The 24,363-nt window shown below is 44.0% G+C and overlaps 1 protein-coding gene across 4 annotated transcripts in view; it reads right to left on the bottom strand.

The window, feature by feature from the left end:
• Nucleotides 1-24,363, bottom strand: part of ACOXL (acyl-CoA oxidase like) — a 339,747-nt gene that overhangs the window by 97,305 nt on the left and 218,079 nt on the right. For all 4 annotated transcript variants that reach the window (XM_002691158.7, XM_059891623.1, XM_010809768.4 and 1 more), the window contains exons 13-14: nucleotides 20,892-20,981; nucleotides 4,801-4,910 (exon numbers count right to left, since the gene is read on the bottom strand). In XM_002691158.7, coding sequence (XP_002691204.4) covers nucleotides 4,801-4,910; nucleotides 20,892-20,981 — 200 coding nt within the window. The remainder of the gene's footprint in view (nucleotides 1-4,800; nucleotides 4,911-20,891; nucleotides 20,982-24,363) is intronic.

Consider the following 24,363-nt stretch of genomic DNA (forward strand, 5'->3'; position numbering starts at 1 on the left):
CCCATCTAGCAGAAGTTAAAAGGATAATTAGAGAATAGTATAATAAACCTTATTGGAGAAGGAAATGGCAACACACCCCGGCATTCCTGCCTAGACAAACCTATGGGCAGAGAAGCGTGGCAGGCTACAGTCCACGTGATCGCAAAGAGTTGGACATGACCGAAAGAGTAAACAACGGCAACATGATAAACCTCGTATGAGTCAGTCTGAAATCAGACAAGTTCCCAGAAAAATATCATTTACCAAAACTGGCAGAGAAGAGAAAGCCTAAATGGTCTTAAAACAACTAAACTAATTGAATCAGTTGTTTAAATATTACCCAGACCCAGATAGTTTTCAAATAACTTCTCAGATTCTTCTACAGAATAAGAAACTACTCCCAAAATAACTTCTGTGGCCAGGAAAACTTGATATAAATCCAATCAGGGAAGTATGAGAAAGGAAAACAATAAGCTAATAAGTACACAAAAACCCTAAAAATAATACTAACAAGTCAAACCCAGGAAAATATAAAAATAATAATACAATATGACAACACTAAGTGTTTCTTAAGCACACAAGTGTTATTTATCAAAACAGGTTAAGAAGAAATAATATAAGATAATTTAATAGATGAAAAATCATTTGCAGGAAAATTCATCATCAAATAATGATTAAAAAAAACATGTTAAAAATAACAGTAAATGGAGCTTCCTTAGGAGGTAAAGTATGCCTATCAAAAACTTTAGCAAATGTATTCTTAACAGTGAAATATCAAACTAATTCTTTTAAAAATCAGGAATAGGGCACCTTCTCACAAAAACAAACAAAAGAAGCAATAACTGGAAAAGAAGGAATAAAATTTACTATTTGCAGATGGTATGACTGTCTATGGAAATCCAAAGAATCTATCAGCACATTTAAATGACATTTTTTATGGTCAGGTTTATATACAAAAGTCAACAGTGTGTATAATAAATCAAGAACAAAAAAACATAATTTAAAAAATGTTCTTTTTATGGCAACAACAAAATTATAAAGGATCCAGTAATAAATCTGTCCAAAGTTGTACTATGTTTGAAAGAAATTATAAAACTCTGGAAGACACTTGGGAGGTTAAAATCTTTGAGAGGAAGTTCAGTTTTACAAGCATGTCAATTTTTCTGCAAATCTATAGATTTAATACACTTCCAAAGAAAATTCCAGTAGATTTAAAAAAAAAAAAAAAACATAACATAAAATCTGCCACCTTAGCCATTTTTAAGGGTATAGTTCAGCAGCATTAAACACATTTGCATTGTCATGCAACCATTACTGTTACTCATCTTCAAATCTTTTTCATTTTCCCAAACTGCAATTCTGCAGCCAGTGAACACTATCCCCCAGTTCCTCCTCCTACTGGCCCCTGGTAACCACTGTTCTACTTTCTTCTTTTTAAAGATTTTTTTTCCCCTTAATGTGGGTCCTTTTTGAAAGTCTTCATTGAATTTGTTACGATACTGCTTCTGTTTTATGTTTGGATTTTATGGTTGCTAGGCAGGTGGGGTCTTAGCTCCCCAACTAGAGGGCAAACCCTCACCCCCTGCATCAGAAGGTCTTAACCACCGGACCACAGGGAAGCCCCACTATTCTACTTTCTGTCTCTACGAACTTGACTACTGTAGATAATACCTCATATACGTGCAACCATATAATATTTGTCCTTTTGCTGTATGTATGTTCTTTTCTTTCTTTCTTTTTTTTTTTGGAGGAACTTGACAAACTTACTCTCACACTTGTAAGGATGTACAAAAGACCCAGAATAGCCACCACAATTCTGAATTATATTTTAGATATAGTAGTATCATATGTAATATGTACCACATAATACTATTACACTGTTATAAATCTAGTGGAATTGAGACAGTGTTTTGTTAGATTCAGAATATACAAACAGGGACTTCCCTGGTGGTCTAGTGGCTATGAGTCCACGCTCCCAATGCAGAGGGCCCGATACGACCCCTGGTCAGAGAGCTAGGTCCCGCATGCCGCACCTAAGAGTCTGCACTCGCAACCAAAAAGATCCTGCATGCTGCACTGAAGATCAAAGATCCTGCATGCTGCACTGAGACCCAGAGCAGCAAACTAACTAACCAACTTAAAAAAGAGCACACAAGCAGACCAGGAACAAATGGACTTCCGCATATATAAAAGTTTAATGAATGCCAGCGGGGGCGTTCCAGATCACTAGGGAAAGGCAGTGAATTCAGAAAATGGGGCTGGAAAAACTGACAATCCCCACGGGAGAAAGAAAATGAAATTAAATCCCTTCCTCACACCACAGACAGAAATTTCTAATGGATTCAAGAATTCAAGGTGAAAGGTGAAACTCTCAAACTCTCAACAATATTAAAACATATATATTTCACAATCACAAAGTAGACAAGATACAGGAAGTGTGGGATATAAAAGAAAAGATTAATAAATTCAACTGTAATTGAAGAATTTATGTTAATCAAAGACATCATAAAGAAAACAAAAGACAAGCCACAAACTTGGAGAAGATAGCTGTAACATCTAAAAATCAATACCGACTAAGACCAAACAAAACAAAAACAGAAAAACACAAAATGCATGACAAGCATTTCAGATAAGAAGAAATACAAATGGTAAAGAGAATGTGAAAGCATGCTCAACTATAATAAGAAGAAGAAAAATGCAATTTTCAAGCCATAGTGAGGGACTTCTCTGGTGGTTCAGTGGCTAAGACTCTGTGCTCTCAATTCAGGGGGCTGGGGTTCACTCCTGAGTCAGGGAACTAGATCCCAAATGCCCCAACTAAAGATCCTGCATGCTGCAACTAAGAGCCGGTGCAGTCAAATAAAGAAATAAAAGTAAATATCTGACTAGATTCTAATGAGGTGGACAAACCTAGAGCCTATTATACAAAGTGAAGTAAGTCAGAAAGAGAAAGCCAGATATGGTAATATTAACCCGTATACATACATATATATATATGGAATCTAGAAGGATGGTACTGATGAATCTATCTACAGGGCAGCAGCAAAGATGCAGACGGAGGGAACAGACTTGCACACAGTCGGGGAGAAAGAAGGCGGGACGATTTGAGAGAGTAGCTCTGAAACATACACATTACCAGATGGAAAGTATACAGCCAGTGGGAGTTTGCTCTGTGACACCCTAGAGGGGTGGGATGGAAGGAAGGTGGCGGTGGGGAGGTTTCAAAGGGAGGGAACATATGTGTACCTACAGCTGAATCATACTGATGTATGGCAGAAACCATCACAATACTGTCAAGCAATTATCCTCCAATTAAAAACAAAACAAAAATTTTTAAAAGCCACAGTGTGAGATCTTTATCTTATGCTGACAAAAATGAAATCTGACAATGCCAAGTGTTGGTTTCATAAGACACAGGCTGTTGGTGGGGATAAAAAATGTAGGCAGTCACTTTGAAAAATAAATGGGCATGATCTAGTAAAGTCCAACACTGGCATACCCACAGCACAGCAATTTCACGCCTGGGTAATATGCGCTATTAAGGAGTGTTTTTTCAGGCAACAGATTGAAAATCGCTAAAACGGCACATGAAATCAGTTTAACTGATTGAGATCAGTATTTTTAAAAAACAAAATTAAGAAACGTCAGAGAACATTACGAGTATAGGATGAGCACTGTTTCACGGCGTGTTTGCTTCATCGTGTCTGTGGTGGAGGGAGGGTAGGGGACTCTATGGGCGTGTGGGTGTCCGTGGTGACGTAAAACACATTTCTCACTCTGAGTCATGGCAACTAAATTTGAAAGCCCTGTAGAAATTCTTGCCCACGTTCCCCAGAAAACATGTACAAGATTTTTCACAAGAGGGTTGTGCAAGATATCAAAAATACAACTCAAATATCCACTGATACTGGAGATTAGAAAGCATAAGTAACTTGCAGCACAGATACATGGTGAAATATTATGAGCAGACACAGAAGCTCTTCAGCCACATGTAATAACTTGGATGAACCTAAGAAACAAAATATTGAGTGAAAACAGGAAGCTACAGAATACCACACACATTACACCTTATTTATCAAGCTTATAGATAACACGAAAAATCTGTGAAAACAACCCAAAGCATGGATCCTGGAGTCCAACTATCTGGATTCAAATTCTAGCTTGGTCACCCACTGGCATGTAATCTTGGGCAAAATGCTTAAGCTCTGTGCCTGTTTCCTCATCTGTGAAACGGAAATAACAAAAACCTGTAAAGTCCGTGCCACAGTGGACATGCTAAAAAGAAGGAACACATGTGGAAGGAGCAGAATTAGCAGTCTTCTGGTCCTTAAGTTGGATCGTGGGTGCATGAGAATTGAAATTACATATCCATACATGTGTTTCCACATATCAGTATTTTTTTAAACACAGAAGATATGGGTTCGATCCATGGGTTGGGAATATCCCCTGGAGCAGGAATGGCAACCCACTGAAGTATTCTGGACTGGGAAACTCCATGCACAGAGCAGCCTGGTGGGCTGCAGTCATGTGGTCGTGGAGTCGGACACGACTGAGCACACACGCACACAGTTGATGCACACTGTTGTTTTAGGTGCACGGCAAAGTGATTCAGTTACATCTATTCTTTTTCAGATTCGTTTCCCATATAGGTCATTCCAGAGTATTGAGCAGAGTTCCCTGTGCTACTCACTAGGTCCTTGTTGATTATTTTATATCAATATTTTACATTTAAACAAGTGTGAACTGTACAAGGCTCTGTATACTCAGCCTCAAGAATGAGACTCCAGGTCAAGGATGGTGGCAGCTGGAGTGATCACATACCTGGTTCTCAGCCTGTCACTCCCCGATTCCACCCAGTTTCGGAGCAAGCTGGAGACCGGTCTTTCCTCGCACTGCTTGGTGTACTGAGCCAGCAGTTCCCGAACCACAACCTGCACACAGCATAAACCGTTTGTCAGCCGTTTGTGAAAAACGTAACAAACACCAGGGTGTTCTTAACTGCTGCAGCCAGATAAGGTCCAGTGGCTTCCAGCAAACTTTTGTGCTCAGTGGTGTCAGACTCTTTGCGACCTCATGGACTGTAGCCCACCAGGCTCCTCTGTCCATGGGAATTTTCAGGCAAGAATACTGGAGTGGGTTGCCATTCCCTTCTCCAGGTGAAGCTGACTCTCCTGAATTGAAGATGGATTCTTTACCCACTGAGTCACCTGGGGAGCCCATGTCTTACTATATACATATTTGAATGTCACTCAGTTGTGTCTGACTCTTTGTGACCCCATGGACTATACAGTCCATGGGATTCTCCAGGCCAGAATACTGGAGTGGATAGCCATTCCCTTCTCCAGGGGATCTTCCCAACCCAGGGATTGAACCTAGGTCTCTTGCATTGCAGGTGGATTCTTTATCAGTGGAGCCAGCAGCGAAGCCCAAGAATACTGGAGTGTGTAGCCTATCCCTTCTCCAGCAGATCTTCCCGACCCAGGAATCGAACCAGGGTCTCTTGCATTGTAGGCAGATTCTTTACCAGCTGACCTACCAGGGAAACCCAGGTCTTACTATATAGTCATGCTTATTACACATTCCTTTTGTTTCTTTGAAGTATTGTCTTGAATTCTTGAAATCATATCTCTAGATAGATATTACCCATGACTTCATTTCAGGATAGAAAAGGGGGTGTCACAAAATACTGACTATGAAAAAGAGGCCATCAGGATCACTGTATTAGGGGTCAACGGACATAGACATTTTTGTAATTCCTGTTGTACAAAGGTGGGCTTCCCGGGTGGTGCTAGTGGCAAAGAACCCCCTGCCAGTGCAGGAGACATGAGAGACGTGGGTTTGATCCCTGGGTTGGGAAGATCCTGTGGAGGAGGGCATAGCAGCCCACTCCAGTATTGTGCCTGGAGAATCCCACAGACATGGCAGCCTGGCCCACTATGGTCCACAGGGTCGAGAGGAGTTGGACACGACTGAAGCAACTTAGCTCGCACGCATGCTGTACAAAGCAAGTGTGAAAATCAAACACTGCCAGCAACAGGGAAAATGGCGGCGGGCGGGGATCAACTAACTCAGACTAGAATAAAGATCAAAATGATACGGCACTCAAGGTCAGTTTCACTGACATCACTGGGATTAACACATCGTTTGTTTTTGCTCACCTATTCAATTTACAATGGCTCTAACTCCATCACCCTCCTGGTGGACAACAAACAACACTCCCAGCGTTACACATTGCTCTCTCTGATTCCCACCCCTCTGCTCCAGACCTTCACTGCCTTTATTTTTCCACACTGAGTTTACTGCTACCCAAGGACATGAAGCGTTACAACTTGCTGCTGTCTCCTCATCCTTCTGCCTCCGGAAGTTAAGCGCCACAAGGTCAGAATTTGTTCACGTTCGTTCCATCAAATGGCTATGGGAGTTGAGGAATCTTTCTTGAATAAATGAATGAATAAATAAATCCCTTTTCTGTGTCCAGCATCTCATCTGATCCATTCAATTCCTTAACAATTTCCTTTAACTTTTGTCACTATGTCCACCTTTCTGATTTTGCTGTTGTTCGGTTGCTCGGTCGTGTCTGACTCTTTGCGACCCCATGGACTGCAGCACACCAGGCTTGCCTGTCCTTCACTATCTCCCAGAGATTGCTCAAATTTATCTCCACTGAGTCGATGATGTCATCCAACCTCCTCCTCCTGCCCTCAATCTTCCCCAGCATCAGGGTCTTTTCCAACGAATAGGCTCTTACCTTTCTGATTTAAGCAAATTAAATTGGGAAAACACACGCATTTTAACTAGATTTAAAATTAGAAGAACATCGGGGCTTCCCCAGTGGCCCAGCACTTAAGACTCCATGCTTCTGCTGCTAGGGGCGAGGGTTTTATCCCTGCCTGGGGAATGAAGATCCTGTATGATGCACGGTGTAGCCAAAAAACTATTAACTTCTTAAAAGTTTCTAGAACATAATAATCCAGTTTAGGTGTTAAACTTAAAAGACAGACACACTGGGGCCTGGCTAGTATCACAAAATTCCTCTGTTTAGATCTTCGCTCTTTTCTTTTTCCTTTTTGCTCCTCGTTTTTGGAATTGTTCCTCTTTTTCTAGGTCATGAAACAAGACAAGCTGATTTTTTAAAATGAGTCTATTTTCTGCTGCTGATGCACTTTGGTGAAGTTTAGATTAAAGGGTTGGAGCTATCAGCTACCATGGGGTTTGGTCAGGACAGTCTCTACATTCAATACTTCATTTGATAAATGACCTGGAGAGGCAAAGACAGATCCATCAGTCTCCCAACTGAACATGCAATGAAGACGTGATTTCTTTTACCTCATATATATGTTCCTGAATACATTATAATATACCATATAGTGTATATTTATATATGTACTATACCATATAGTATATATACATTATATAATAAGCAATAAAATGCAAAATATAAATTATATAACATTATATAAAATATATAATACACACACACACACACACACATATATATGAGTGCAGAAGACACAGGTTCAATCCCTAGGTCAGGAAGATCCCCTGGAGTAGGAACTGGCAACCCACTCCAGTATTCTTTTTTCTTTTTTAAAAATTTTTCTTTTTTTACATCAGTATTCTTATCTGGAAAATTCCACGGACTGGAGGCTGGTGGGCTACAGTCCATGGGGGTCACAAATAGACAGGACTGAGCACATAACACCCCACACACACACATATAATTTTTAATTTTCTATTTTAAAATAATTATATACACAAAAGTTGAAAAATTAAAATGAAACAGAGAGGTTTTGTCGAGTCATCACCCAGATTACCCCCGAAATGCTATCTTACACAGCAATGCGTGTGCATGCTGTTTGTGACTACATGGACTGCAGCTTGCCAGGCTCCTCTGTCCATGGGATTATCCAGGCAAGGACACTGGAGTGAGTTGCCATTTACTCCTTTAGGGGATCCTCCTTACCCAAGGATTGAATCCGCACCTCCAGTGTCTCTTGCACTGGCAAGTAGACTTTTTACCACTGAGCCACCTGGGAAGCCCTCACACAGCAATAGCGATGATCAAACCAGGAGATTCAGTAAAATTTGTGTACACAGAATGTTTGAGTTGTAGCAGAGAGTTCATTATTTAAAAATGAACCTGGTAGTAAAAGAAACCCATTTTATACAATAAAATATATTTCCTCTCAATACAAATAGTCATATCTTCTAGGTCTGGTGTTTTGAAAACTTACACCAGATTTTCTTAAGACAACTTGTGATGTTATTTCTTTCCAGATGATGGTTTCTGTGGCTTTGGACACAGTTCTCTGGCTCAAAAGATGAAGACTCTATTTTCCTTTATCTACTTGATTACTTCCCAGGGACTGAGTCCCGCTGCACCTGCTCAGGAGTCCCTTCCTTAAGAGAACTCTGGGGAACTGAGCAGCCAAAACAGCTATATTCTTGCCTTTTGTAAAAGACCCCACCTGCAGAAGGAATCAAGTGACTCTGCAGCCGACATGTGGAAACCATGAGTCTGAGTAGTTATGCAGAATAATGATATCACAAACACGCATTTATAACGAATATCCTATGCATCAGGGAACACTGATTATATAGCACAATTACAAATAATTTTTTAGGTCGAATGGCTTTTCAAGGCATCTACGAAGCGACTAGCATGTCTACACACTGAGTATTTCACTGATTTATGTCAGCTACAGAGAAACTTGGATTAAAAAGCCTAACGAGTTGTGTCTGCTGCCAAAGCAGAAACACTTAGAGTCGATTAGGATAGAAAGCACGGTCTCTAAGGAAAAGCCAGCCCACGTCATCCTCTCTGCAGCAGGACAAGCCAGGCAGCGGGCGGCACTCAGGCTTATACCAAGTAGGACAACGGCTTCCTTCCAAGTGGCTGTACCTGTGGCCCTGGGGTCCCAGACCATGCTCTAGGCAGGACTGGCCATAGAACCCAGGGCAAAACAGAAGTGCAGAGCACCTTGTTCAAAAATGATTAGGAATTTCAAGACAGTGAGAGCAGAGTAGCAAACCAGCATAGGCTCTTCTTTTCTAAACATTTCATTTCGTCTTAGGGTATAGCCAGCTGGCCATGCTGTGATAGCTTCAGGTGAACAGCAAAGGGACTCAGCCATACATATATGTGTGTGTCCCTTCTCCTCCATACCTGACTGCCACCCAGGCTGCCACATAACAATGAGCAGAGCTCCCTGTGCTATACAGTGTGTCCTTGCTGGTTACTCATTTCACAAATAGCAGTGTGTACATGTCCATCCCAAACTCCCTAACTGTCCCTTCCCCCCAGGTTTCCCCTCAGTAACCATAGGCTCATCCTTTCAGTCTAAGTACAGGCTCTTCTGACCACAGGTTTCATCCCATGAAGCTGGATCTGACCCTCCAGGCCCCAGGAGGATGGGTAGACACAAACGGGACTGCGTGTCCTGAGTTTTTCTTCCACCCACATCTGGCAATGCGCGCTAGCTAAGGGCAGTTAAGGAGTCCCCCGGGGAGTGAGGCTGAAGAAAAGGCCAACTGGGCATTATCTCCCACTGGGTACAGTAACGCTTTGCTTCTTTCAAGTGCTGGACATCCCATCAAGGTAAGATTTCTTTGAGGAGAATCTGTAATGATTCTCTGGCTAGAAGGAGAGAAAGAAAGAAGGAAGGAAGGAAAGAGACAGGGAGAGAGGGAGAAGGAGGGAGGGAGGAGGAAATAAAAGGGACAGAGAGAGAGAGAGAGCAAGAATGATTTCTGTACAGAAAATGAAGAAGCCACTCTGGCGAGCTCAGAAGTACAGGTAACAAGGCCCAGACTCAGACGGCTCTCCTTCTCCCAAACCTCACACACAGAGTTCTTGAGGAGAGCCTTCAACAGTCAGATGCTGGAATATCTGGCTTGGAAAGAATTAGCACCAGATTTGTTACGAGTCAGTGGATTTGGAAGAGAAAACCAGAATGTCTGTTTGAAACTATCTTGCTTTTCTAAAAGGGTACTATCCCAAAGTCCCTTCAAGTTCCCCAGAATGAATGACCACATTTTGTAAATGCTCTGCACCAAATTCTGCCCCCAATCTTCACACGTCTGCCTCCTGCATTTCCAACGCCATTTCCTTCCTCTAAGCTGAGACTTGGTCCCCGGCATACCTCCACTCCCCTGTGGTGGTCTTCAGCCCCCACTAGGCCGGCCTCCGCCTGCCTCTGGCCCATTCACACATCTCCCTTTCTCTTCGCTTCTGCCATCATTCGAGGTGATTCCGTACACCTCATCTGTAGATCCCACCTATAAACCTCCGGAAGATCTGTTGAACTATCTGTCTCTGACGTTGCTGGGTCAGGCAGGCCCTCAGCTCACACCCTCGTTCTTTCTCCTCTGAAGGGGAGGGCGGCTGGTCTTTCAGGACGACTGGCTGTCATCCACAGCCCGGTGACCCCCGTACCAGCTGTTCCTCAGACCCCTCCTGGTGCAGCCAGATCTCAGATCTTTCAGAACTGATACCCCGAGGCCCTGTGATAGGGTCGCCCCAGCCCTCATCTCTGATTTTAGGAGCACCTGCCCCTCGCTCCCTCTAGCATCTCAACACCTCACCTGTTGATCGCTAGGACTCACCTATAGCCAGAAGGCTGGGGCCAGAGGGAACGTTCTTTCAGGTTTTCTAAAGGAACTGTGTGCTTCCTTTAGGAGCAGAGGGAGTCAGGGTCCTACAGCCTGAGGTCTAGCCCTCGCCCAACATCGTACCCGTCCCAACGCCCCGTTGTAGCACCTGAGGTCCAGGCTGTCTTGGAGAAGAATCTGGAATTCACCCCAGCGATGGGGGTGGGGAGAACAGTAAGGTGTGTGTGTGTGTGTGTGTGTGTGTGTGCATGCACTCGCATGCAGCATTTGTTCTCTCAGTGAGGCCTTTCTTTGTTACTCTTCATTCCTTCTCTTCCCGTCCTCATCTTTTATATTTAAGGAAGGACTATTTCTTTTTTTTTCTATATTTTACTCATAGTTCCTTTATTTTATATAGTAAAAATTACACCAACGAGTAAGAATGCAATAAATGTGTTTCTATAAGGGAGGGCCAATTTATTTTAATGGCTTTCAATATACTCAATTTTTAATTTAAAAAGTTTTTTTTAAAAACTAGGAATATAACTACCACATGACCCAGCAACCCCATTATTGGGCATATATCCTGAGAAAATCATAATTAAAAGACACATGAACCCCAAAGATCATTGCAGCACTATTTACAATAGCTAGGACATGGAAGCCACCTACCTGCCTACCTGTCTATCAACAGAAGAAGAAGATAAAGAAGATGTGGTACATATGGAATGGAAAATTGCCCAGGCATAAAAAGCAACAAAACTGCGTCATTTGTAGTGATGTTGGTGAGTATAGAATCTGTCACACAGAGTAAAATAAGTCAAAAGAGAAAAACAAATATCATATATTGTATCTGGAATCTAGAAAGATGGTACCAATGAACCTATTTGCCAAGCAGGGATACAGACGCAGACAGAGAATGGGCAGGTGGGCACAGGGCAGGAAGAGGAGGGGGCGATGAACTGGCAGAGTAGGGTTGGCACATATCAATATACACTGCCATGTATAAAATAAATAGCTAGTGGGAAGCTGCACCACCAAGCATAAAATACACAGCACAGGGCGCTCAGCTCAGTGCTCTGTGATGACCTAGAGAGGTGGGATGGGGCGGGACGGAGGCTTCAGAGGGAGGGGATACATGTATAAATATGGCTGATTCACTTTATTGTACAGCAGAAACTAACACAACCTTGTAAAGCAAATCTCCTACAATTTAAAAAGTTTAGGCCACATTCAGTTCAGTTCAGTCGCTCAGTTGTGTCCGACTCTTTGCCACCCCATGAATCACAGCATACCAGGCCTCCCTGTCCATCACCAACGCCTGGAGTTCACTCAAACTCACATCCATCGAGTCAGTGATGCCATCCAGCCATCTCATCCTCTGTCGTCACCTTCTCCTCTTGCCCCCAATCCCTCCCAGCATCAGAGTCTTTTCCAATGAGTCAACTCTTCACATGAGGTGGCCAAAGTATTGGAGTTTCAGCTTTAGCATCAGTCCTTCCAAAGAATACCCAGGACTGATCTCCTTTAGAATGGACTGGTTGGATCTCCTTGCAGTCCAAGGGACTCTCAAGAGTCTCCTCCAACACCACCGTTCAAAAGCATCAATTCTTCGGCACTCAGCTTTCTTCACAGTCCAACTTTCACATCAATACCCGACCATTGGAAAAACCATAGCCTTGACTAGACGGACCTTTGTTGGCAAAGTAATGTCTCTGCTTTTGAATATGCTGTCTAGGTTGGCCATAACTTTCCTTCCAAGGAGTAAGCGTCTTTTAATTTCATGGCTGCAATCACCATCTGTAGTGACTTTGGAGCCCCCAAAAATAAAGTCTGATACTGTTTCCACTGTTTCCCCATCTATTTCCCATGAAGTGAAGGGACCAGATGCCATGATCTCAGTTTTCTGAATGTTGAGCTTTAAGCCAACTTTTTCACTCTTCTCTTTCAATTTCATCAAGACATGGCCTTAAATAAAAAGTCAAAGTCTCTTACCCAACCCCTTACCTCTAGAACTTCACTTCAGAAATAACCATTCTCAAGCAGTTTTCATTCTGCTAGAGAAGAAGCTTCCAAATGCCAAGGTCAAACATATTTCTCTTGCTTCCTATTTGGAACATGCTTTTCTCAAGCAGTTTTGTTTTTCCTAGAGTCTTGATCGACTATTTTCCCACTTGTTTCAAGAAGAACCATATGGCTTTTCCATCATGATTAAGCATTTTCCTGCTTCTTAATTATTCTGCTTGTTGAATAGAAATCATTTCCTTCTCAAAGTCATTCTTTTGAGCCCTCTGACTTCTTGTCCTAATTTGGACTAATTGTGTTGGCCACGACTATGCAGGTATTTCTTTACACAAACTCCTCTTGGATTAACTCCAGAAAGCATAGATATCTTTATTTTTTTTATTTATTTTTAATTGAAGGATAATTGCTTTACAGTGTTATGTTGGTTTCTACCAAACATCAACATGAATCTGCCATAGGTGCACATATGTCCTCTCCCTCTTGAACCTCCCTCCCATCTCCCTCCCCATCCCAGCCCTCTAGGTTGTTACAGAGCCCCAGTTTGAATTCCCTGAGTCATACAGGAAATTTCCATTGGCTATCCACAGATATCTTTCTAATTCTTCACTTGTTTTATGCTTTTCTCCACCTCATCTACAAGTAATATTTTTCAGAAAGTGCATGGCAAAGTAAACTTCCCGAACATTTGAATATCTGTAAGTCTGGCTCATATTTGATGAATAATTTAGCTAGCTGTAAAATTTTACATTCAAAGTAATTTTCTTCTGAGTTCTAAAGGCGTCGTTCCATTTTATTCTAGACCCTGGCCACTGAAACTGTGGTCCGCAGAGCAGCAGTGTCACCGTCACCAAGGAGCTTGCTGGAAATGCAGACTCCCAGGACCCAGACCAGAGTCCAACCGTGACAAGAGCCCCAGAGACGTGTGGGTGCAGTGGGGTCCAGCCTCCAGTGCTGCAGCCAATAGGGCTGAGGTGAATCTGACTCTTTTCTTAGCAAATCATCTGATGTTTCTTTTCAGTCTAATGTCCGGAGGCCCTTTCTCTGTCCTTACTTGGTGATCTGAAATTCTCCAGACTGTTTCCAGGCTCTGACCTTGTCTGGTGGGTCCTGCCTGTTGTGAAGAAAGACTTGTGACTGTCTTCAGGTTTGGGAAACTGCCTTCTTTTATTTCTCTGATTTCATCTGCCTGCGTTCTCTGCTCCCTCTTTGGGGAATGTCATCAGTTTCCTGGACATGATCATCCATGTCTCTCAGCTTTTCCCTTTTACTTCCCTTTTGGCTTCCCTGGTGGCTCAGTTAGTGAAAGAATCTTCTTGTGATGCAGGAGACCCAGGTTCGATCCCTGGGTCAGGAAGATCCCCTGGAGAAGGAAATACCTACTCCAGTATTCTTGCCTGGAGAATCCCGTGGACAGAAGAGCCTGGTGGGCTACAGTCCATGGGGTCACAAAGAGTCAGACAGGACTTAGCAACTAAACAACCACCACCACAAATTCAAAGTCTGTGGTTACACTGGACCACCAGGGAGGTCCCCAGGATGTTTTTGTTTTATGGATGCAGAGTCATCACGTATCTCCAGGAATACTAATTACTTCTTGCTTTCTCCAGTGCCAGTAGTTCTATTTGTTCACCTGGCTCCCTCTTCCTTAAGTTTCTGACTATCCCGATTAGATAACCTGTATTACAGTATGGGGCCTTCCCGGTGACTCAGAAGGTAAAGAATCTGCCTGCAATGCAGGAAACCCGGGTTCAATCCCTGGGTCGGGAAGATCCCCTGGAGAAGGAAATGGCAACCCACTCCAGTATTCTTGCCTGGAGAATCCCATGGACAGAGGAGCCTGGAGGGCTACAGTCCATGGGGTTGAAAAGTCAGATACGCCTGAGCAACTAACACTTTTACTTCACTTTCATTATGGTATTACTGTTCATTTGCTTAGGTGTGTTGACAGTATTGTGCTTTTGTAAGAAAATGTCCTTATTTTTAAAAAATGAATGTTGACATTTAATTTACACACATGCGAGCATGCATGTGTGTATAGAGAAAACAAGAATGAGAACACACTCTTAACATTTGGAGGTGGAGAATATGCCCAAGTGATATTATACCAATAGTTCAATTTTCTCATGAAATTCGTTTGAAATTTTCAAAATTTGGAAAAAAGAAAAACAAAACAAAATATCCAAATACTCGGGAAAATACTCCAGTGGCGGAGAGGGGACGGTGAAATCCCTAAGAAATCAGCTCTCTTACTGGAAACCAGATATGTGCTTGGTTTTTAAGCAAGTAGGACTATAGGTCATTTGAATTTTTGCATATATTTCCCTGGAGTAATAAACAGTGTGAGCAAAGCCTGTGGCTGATATTCCTTAGGAAATCTGCCACAGGGGGTTAAGAAGGGACCTGTCCTAGGGTATCTCTAATGAAGCAGAAGAAAGTTATAATGGGATTTCATGGGTGTGGACAGTAATTGGATTTGGTGGAGGGTATAATTAAATTTCACCAAGGGCTCACAACCTCTGCCCCAGGGAAATAATGAAAGGGTCAGATGACCTTCGATCCCACTCAAAGGGAAACATGTAAAGCATGCTAACTGCGAAGCACAGGCCTGCTGTGTCCACAGCTCCTCAGTCATGGGGCAGCAGCCACGGTGCCTGCAGGATCACTAAAGAGACGCACCTTCAGATAGAGGGTTGAAGGCACATCAGTAATAGAAGAATACTATGAAAAGTATTGCCTACAGGTCTCTGAAATATCTACCTCTACTTTGATAAGTGGATTCAAAGCATAATCCAGTCCAGAGAAGGATTTGCTGTTGTTTAGTCACTAAGTCTTGTCCAACTCTTTGCAACCCCATGGACTGTAGCCCTCCAGGCTCCTCTGCCCATGGGGATTCTCCAGGCAAGAATACTAGAGTGGGTTGCCATTTCCTTCTCCCGGATGTCTTCCTGATCCAGGGATTGAACCTGTGTCTCTTGCGTTTCCTGCACAGGTAGGAGATTCCCACTGTGCCACCCGGAAAGCTTACAAGTGACAGAAATTTCCCTCTATTCTAGTTTGATGAGAGTTTTTAATCACAAACTATTGTTGGATTTTGTCAAATGCTTTTTCTGTGTAAACCAATATAATCATATAATTTTTTTCACTTGATATGATGGTTTACATTGATTGACTTGAATGCTGAAGCAGCCTTGTACACCAGCGAAGAAATCTACTTCTTCACAGTGTATAATTCGTTTTATACACTGCAAGATTTAATTTGCTAAAATTTTGCTGAGGACTTTTGTATCTAAGATCATGTAAGTTTTTGATATGTAGCTTCCCCTTTTTTTGTAGATAGTAATCTACTTTTGGTATCAGAGTAATAATAGCTGTATAAAACCAAGTTGGGAAGCATTCTCTTCTCTTCCATTTTCTGCAAGAGATGGTGTAAAATTCTTCCTTAAATGTTTGGTAGAATTCTCCAATGAAATCTAGACCTGAAGATTTCTTTGGGGGGAGCTTTTTTATTATTATTAAACATTAAGTTTCATTTCTATTACAGGACTACATAGGTTGTCTATTTCAAGTGGCTGTGTTTGGGTCTTTTGATAGAGGAAGGTGAGAGGGCCAGATGTGGGGAAAGGAGCAAATACCTTGACTTCACAGCCACCTGCAGCACCTCTGGGTGGCAAGCTGAGGGACAGTCCTGGGTTCTGAGGCTGGAAACACCTGCCATGCCAGGTCATAATCCAGCACCTTCATAGAGCTTTACAAACCAGCACCGCAGGATGAGCTGAGAGAAGGGACAGTGTGAAGGTCATCGTTGAGGACTGAGTTGTTTTTCTTAATGGAATACAGTTGCCTTATGACGTGTTAGTTTCTGCTGTACAAAGAGGTGACTCAGCCACATGTATACATGTATCCCCTCCCTTGTGGCCCTCCCCCTCCAACCCCACCCCTCGAGGTCTTCACAGAGTACTGAGCTGAGCTCCCTGTGCCGTACAGCAAGTCCCCACCAGCTATTTGTTTACACATGGTGGGGTGCACTGATTTTGTGCTCTGTGTTACACAGGGGCGCTCATGTCCACACTTCACAGCAGCGTCTCAGCACCTGGTGGCAGGGATGAGGACGTTGGACTGGGCACAACAGATCCCTGGGACTTTTCGTTTTCTTCCACTTTGTTCAGACTGAGTAAATTCTATTGACTTTACAGATTTTTTTTTTCTCGATCATCTCTTCTACTGTCATTCCACCAATTTGTTTTTTCAATTGTATTTTTCAATTCTACAGTTACACTTGGGTCTCCTTTTATTTCTTCTGTCATTGCTGAAATGTTCTGCCACTTTTATCTGTTTCAAGAGTATTTGCAGTTACCTCTAAAGTAGTCTTTTGATGGGTACTTTAAAATCTTTGTCAGATAATTCCAACACCCGATTCTTTATGGTATCATCATCTGTCGATTTTCCCATTCAAAATGGGAAAATTTTGTGGTTGTCCTTTTTGTTGTTGTTTTTATAATGAGTGATTTTTCTACTGTATCCAGGGGGGTTAGATATTACTTTAGGAGATGGTGTTTAATTGTGAGGTGCAGTGCAAGGTCTGGGGGTGTGAATGCTCAGCTTCCCAGCGAGTGCTGCCAGTGCTGCTCTGGCACAAGCAGTACACTGGCTCACACTGGCTTGTTGTGGACAGGTGGGGTGACACGCCAGCTTCCTGCTGGTCACACTCATACCAGACAAAGGGGGATGGGGAAGCAGCCTGCCAACGAGCCCCAATTCCCACTACTTCTTCCTAACTGACGATGGGTGAGGGCAGAGGCTGAACTTCCTCTTGGCTTCTACTGAAACTAGGCAGACAGGAAATGGAGTATTAACTAACCCAGCTCACACCATTCCACTCCACCCCGACGTCAGTGAAGGCTGGAGACTCAGAGCCTACTGAGCCCCTTTGGTATGGGGGTGAGAGAGCAGGGAGAAGAGGATCAAAGAGCCCACGAGTCCTCCTTCACGCCGTCTAGGTAGGTTTCTTTTTTAAATTTTATGTATTTGGTTGTGCTGGGTCTCCGCTGCTGCGTGGGCTTTCCTAGCTGCACTGAGCAGGGGCTACTCGTCGTTGCAGCGTGCAGGCTTCTCACTGTGGAGGCTTCTCTTGTTATGGAGCGCAGGCTCTGGGCCTTGTGGGCGTCAGCAGTTGCAGCTCCCAGACTCCAGAGCACAGGCTCAGTGGTTGTGGACCAGACAGCTTAGTTCTCTGAGGCATGTGGGATCTTCCCGGACCAGGGGTCAAATCCGTGTCTCCTGTGTTGGCAGGTGGATTCCTTACCACTGAGCCACCTGGGAAGGCCCCGAATTAGTCTTCCTTTTGCTGGGTACTTGTGTAGCTTCAGCTCCTTACTGGGTCCACTGACACCAGGGATGGGGAGAACGTGAGTGGTCACTAACCCTAACTCACACCTCCTGGTTTAGTCTAGTTGATGTCAGGCGGGGGTAGTATTCACTCTCCACTGGACTCTGCTGCCACTGGAGCTGAGGTTGAAGGGCACTGGTAATTAGCTCCACCTCACATCACCTCACTGGGTCTCGATGTTGCTAAATGCAGGTGAAGTCTTATCTCACCAAGGGATCCTGCTGACGTTACCCCAGTGGGAGAAACTGGGCTCTTTTTGCTTCCGCCAGGCTTCCCAGACAGCTCAGTGGTAAAGAATCTGTCAGTACAGGAGACTCTGGTTTGATGCCTGGGTCAGGAAGATCCCCTGGAGAAGGAAATGGCAACCCACTTCAGTATTCTTGCCTGGGAAATTCCATAGACAGAGGAGCCTGGCGGGTTAGAGTCCATGGGGTCATAAAGAGTCAGATAGGACTGAACAGCTGTGCATACACAGCCAGCCCCACCAGCCCCGCCAGGCGGGGGAAGGGCATCGCTATACCTGCTACCTGCTTCTGCTGACTTCCTCAGACTGGAGGTTAGGAGGAAGATCAGTTCCTGCCAGGCCCTGGTGAAGCTGGTGTGTGTGTGTGTTTTGGTCTGGATTTTCTGTTGCGTGTAACTGGTGGAGAGGGAGTGTTGCCTGTAAGGTTTTCTATTGTGAGGCTACCATCTTCCGCATCCTTTGTCTGGATGCACAGGCTTTACCTGAAGCATATTCTGTTTGTGCCAGTTAGAGATTTAGGATATGTATATTCTGTCCAGGATTTACGGGAGGCAATAAGGAAACCCAGAGTTTCATTGTCTTCCCCAGTCCCTAGGTCACTGAGCAGACTGCCTTCTTTGTTCCCACTTTATACAATGAAATATTATTCAGCCATGCTGCTGCTGCTGCTAAGTCGCTTCAGTCGTGTCCGACTCTGTGCAACCCCAGAGACAGCAGCCCACCAGGATCCCCTGTCCCTGGGATTCTCCAGGCAAGAACACTGGAGTGGGTTGCCATTTCCTTCTCCAATGCATGAAAGTGAAAAGTGAAAGTGAAGCAGCTCAGTCGTGTCCGACTCTTAGTAACCTCATGGACTGCAGCCCACCAGGCTCCTCTGTCCATGGGATTTTCCAGGCAAGAGTACTGGAGTGGGGCGCCATTGCCTTTTCCGTATTCAGCCATAAAGAAGAACAAAATAATGCCATTTGCAGCACATGAATGGACCTCAGACACAGAAAGACAAACATCATATGATACTGCTTATACGTGGAATCTAAAAGTAGGCTACAAATGAACTTGTCTACAAAACAGAAATAGAGTTACAGATGTAAAAAAATACACTTATGGTTACCGAGGGGCAAGAGGGAGAGGGACAAATTGGAAGATTGGGATTGAGACACACACACTACTCTGTATAAAACAGATACTAATAAGGACCTACTGTAGAGTATAGAGAACTCTACTCAATACTCTGTAATGGCCTTTATGGGAAAAGAATCCGGAAAAAAGAGTGGTGGTGATTTAGTCACTAAGTTGTGTCTGACTCTTGTGACCGCATAAACTATAGCTTGCAAGACTCTTCTGTCCGTGGGATTCTCCAGGCAGGAATACTGGAGTGGATTGCCATTTCCTTCTCCAGGGGATCTTCCCGACCCAGGAAAAGAGTAGAAATATGTATGACTGATTCTGTTTGTTGTACATCTGAAACTATCCCAACACTTAAATCAACTACACTCCAATAAAAATTTTTCAAAAAGAATCTCCCTATGCTTGTTCACTGCATTCTGTGCAATGTGTTTAACTGTTAAGAGGAAAGCCCTGGGAGGAATGGGGCCATTATATCTTAGCAAAACCCAAAGTCCCTATACTTAATCTTTAAAAACACCTAACTGGAATCCCACTCTATATACAGTCTTATATCATTTTTACTTAGCATATCATACATTTTAAATTTCCGTAATAAACTCTTTATAAGTACAGTTTTAAAGGCTATAGAATTCCCCATTGATTGGCCAGAACATGATTTACCTAATCATTTTCCTATTGTTGAAAATTTAGTTTCCAATATTATTGCTGTAATAAATAATGCACTAATGAGAATGTTTGTGACCAAAAGTTTTCTGCAGTTTGGATTATAAGTTTAGATGAAGTCCCAGAAGTAGAATTACATATGGCCAAGAGTAACATGGAAGAAATTCCTTTTATTCTGACCAACAGTGGGATGCGAACATACTCTTAAACATGAGGCAACTGGAGATATGAAAGAGATCAGTACTGCAGAGGCCCCAAAGTTGTTTCTCTGATCACTTACGTGGCTGATCAATTGCCCTCCTTTTGTACACTGGCTCTTCCTATCTTTTGCCTGTTTATCTTCTGGGTGCACACGTGATCAGTCATGTCAGACTCTTTGCAGCCCCATGGATGGTAGCCCCCCAGGCTTCTCTGTCCATGGGATTATCTTGGCAAGAATACTGGAGTGGGTTGCCATTTCCTTCTCCAGTGGAATCTTCCTGACCCAGGGATTGAACTCACGTTTCCTGAGGCTTCGGCATTGGCCAGCAGATTCTTTACCACTGAGTCACTTGGGAAGTGTGGTTGCCTTCTGGGCACTTACAAAGTCTTTGGGAATAGCCTCCCAGGTAGAAGATATATGACTCTACACTCACAAGATGTAACATTCTTAAGCCAAAAAAGATACCTTTCAACATCAAAAATCAGCTAGGAAATAAATTACTTAATCCCTTTCCCCATTCAACTACTGCAAAAATCGAGTGCCTAATGGGAAACCACCTGCCAATCAAAGACTTCAGATGAAGATACGACATAGGAAGAGCTTCAGATTTCTGGATAACGCTTGATCTTGAAATTTTCACTGTTTAATAAGAATAAACATTTCCCAAGTCTTACCTGCAGCATGACGACATTGTCACCTTCAAAAGTGACAAACACATCTGTGTCACATTTTAAGCCTGAGATTTGATTTTCCATCATGTAACCCTATTGCAAAAAAGAGGAAAAAAAGACAATTTTTACATTTGCAGTCCCATCACTATAAAGGACTAACATTTTCTTTCAAATTAAAAACATACAGACAATTATATAAAAAAAAGAAAATATCTTTATTTCTCCTATCCAGAATAACTATTCTAAGAATTTTGACCCATCCCATTAGCTTTTGGTCCATAAATATTATTTGCGATGTGGTCTTCATTAGCAGCAAAAACATCTAAAAACAGTCATGTCACATTTTTCCAAAATATTTCAACAAATTATGCTAGCTTTTCTATTCCAAATCAAGGTGGGCTTCCCTGGTGTCTCAGTGGTAAAGAATCCACCTGCCAGTACAGGAGACTCGGGTTCAATCCCTGGGTCAAGAAGATCCCCTGGAGAAGGAAATGGCAACCCACTCCAGTACTCTTCTCCAGGAAATCCCATGGACAGAGGAGCCTGGCAGGCTACAGTCCATGGAGTCGCAAGAGTCAGATACGACTTAGCAACTAAACAACAAATTCATGATTATATCCCACAAAATGCAGGTGAACGATGCCTCCCCCGACCCAACCCAACTACTGGTACTACGTATAAAATAGGTGACCAATGGGAACCTGCTATACGGCTCAGAGAACTACTCAGTGCTCTGTGGTGACCTAAATGGGAAGGGAATCCAAAAAAGAGGGGACATATGTACACACATAGCTGATTCTCTTTGCTGTACTGCAGAAACTAACACAACATTGCACAGCAACTGCATTCCAAGAAATTAAAAAAATAATAAAGCAGAAAGGAATTAGCAAAGCTACCTATGATTCTTGGGAGACGTCGTAAAAATCCTAAATTGCCATTCTGTCCCTTAATGTCCTTAAATACTCTGTATCCTGAATATACACTGGTTCCAGCCCATTTCTTCTTCTTTTTTTCTTTTCTCACTTCCTGAAATCCTTGTTTAAAGGGCAGAAGCCTGCTGCTCCTTTCCAAAGTTCTGAAGTGTTTCTGCACACACCCTGGGAGAACCAGCCGCCCGTGAGAAAGTGGACCAGCCCCAGGCCAGAAGCGGAGGGAGCAGAGCTGCCCGTGTTTGGCCTTGGGCCCGTCACCTTCTCAACGCCCCTATGCCCTCCTTCCCGCTCATTGTTCTCCCCCTTAGCTCTCAAGATCCTTCCTTCTCTCAAAATCTGCTTCCAGATCAGTCCAGCCACGTAAGTTACACCAGAGGCAGCTGTCGCGCCGCCTGTCCTGGGAGTATGTGCACCTTGGTTCTGCTAGGGAATGACCAGCTTCAGCCTCTGTTGGAATCTTCAAGCCACGTGGGCCAGGAAGAGTTACAGAGGGCACTCCCTGGGGCAGCTGTGTATTCCAAACTCATGGTACCCGTTATCTTTGGGGTGTGTGTGTGCTCAGTCATGTCCAACTCTTTGCAACCCCATGGACTGTAGCCCGCCAGGCTCCTTCACCCATGGGATTTCCCAGGCAATTTTCTGGAGTGGGTTGCCATTTCCTACTTCCGACCCAGAGATCGAACCTGCGTCTCCTGCATCTCTTTCATTGGTAGGCAGATTCTTTACCGCTGAACCACTTGGGATGCTTTTTCCTGGGGGAGCCACTTCATTTATGAAAATGGTCACTTGAATGACAGAAGTGGGCAAGAAGGGGGCACTCTGGGTTCCTGATGCCCACGCGAAGCATCCCTGCTTCCTGCCCCAAGAGCCATCCTTTGATGCTTCCCTCCCTCTGCTGGTTCCCCTCAGCTTCAGTGCAGTCCGAGCAGGCCTTCTGCACAATCTTAGTTTACAGAAGCAAGGGCCTCTTTAACTCTGACTACTTTCATAAAGGTAAAATGATTGTGTGTGCGCGCACGCTAAGTCACTTCAGTCGTGTCCGACTCTGTGCTATCCTATGGACTATAGCCCACCAGGCTCCTCTGTCCTTGGGATTCTCCAGGCAAGAATACTGGAGTGGGGTGTCATGCCCTCCTCCAGGGGATCTTCCCGACTCAGGGATTGAACCCATGTCTCTTAAGTCTCCTGCACTGGCAAGCGGGTTCTTTACTGCTAGCACCACGGTGGTATTTATGTATAAATAAATCAGTAGCATTTCCAGTCTGGAGAAGCTGGGCCTCCCCATCCCATCATAGGTACAAGGGAAACCCCACTCCTACCCCTCAGGCAAACCACAGGAGATCGGGTTCCGACTGAGTGTGATCAGGCCGGAGACTGTCCCTGGCCAGGGAGTAGCTGAGTCAACTTTCACCGTCATCGTTCTACCATTTGTGAAGTACTCGCCACCAGCCAGATACCTCGCTGGGTGCCTGAGCCAACTTCATTTATGATGTCACGTAATCCTTTTCTTCCTCTCGACAGCCCTGTGAGGTGGGCGTTACTCTATTTTACAGATGAAGGGAGTGGGCCTGGAGGGCTATATTCCTGAATAACCTATCAAGTTCTGGTGCCGAAAAGACGAACATAGTGTATACCACCTCGGGACCTGGGAAGAGGCCATTATACATAAGAAGCACACCTGCTAAAGGCTTAAAACAATAATTTTGAAGAAACAAAGTACTTTTCCCTTGAGCATTGAGCTCTGGTCTCTTCCAGCGGGGGAGGGAGGAACAGGAGCTCTATAGTTCTGACACTTTTGAACTGTTCACACTCTGCCCTGGAAACCAGGCCAACTGGGGCTTTCCAATGACCAGACCAATGGTCCACTTGAAAGGCAGCAAACCGGCACAGAATCCCACTGACTCTCACAGAACGGGCACTGGAATTCCATAACATAAAGATGCCTCATGTTCCTGTGTTAGTTCTTCTCACACATTATAACTGATTTGAGACTCAGATAATTGATTTGAAATTGATGCTGAAACTCAGCTTTAAATGCCTCTCTTCATTTGAAAATTGACTAAAACTGTGTGACTATGACTCAGATCATTTAAGACTCTCCAGGGTCCTCGCTGAGCCAAGGTGACAGGGCTCACAGCCCTCAAAGAGCTGGTGGACAACTGAAATGAAGCAGTGGAGAGAAAACCCAAAGGCTAACCACATGCGAGGTGGCACCATGGCCAGCTCATCACCACCAAGCTCCTGAAACCACCAGGGCGGAGCTATGATCTAGTCTCCTTAGAATAGCCTGAGAGGGGCAGAGCAGGGACTTCCCGGGGCGTCATGACACCTCACACTGTCCCCTCCCACAGCCCATCCTCCCCAGAGCCAATACCCATGAGCCCCGCTTCTGCCCGGAGGAGGAGCGCCTCCCTGGGGCCCAGGATGGAGGGGCCTGGCTTCCTCCTTGGTGCTTCCTAGAGAATACGAAGTATTCTAGCAAAGTGACCCGGGCTGTACTGCCTGCTCTGCACTCCTACCCCTGCCTGAGACATTTCCCCTCA

The sequence above is a fragment of the Bos taurus genome, chromosome 11 (genome assembly GCF_002263795.3).
Source record: "Bos taurus isolate L1 Dominette 01449 registration number 42190680 breed Hereford chromosome 11, ARS-UCD2.0, whole genome shotgun sequence".
Classification (NCBI taxonomy): Eukaryota; Metazoa; Chordata; class Mammalia; order Artiodactyla; family Bovidae; genus Bos; species Bos taurus.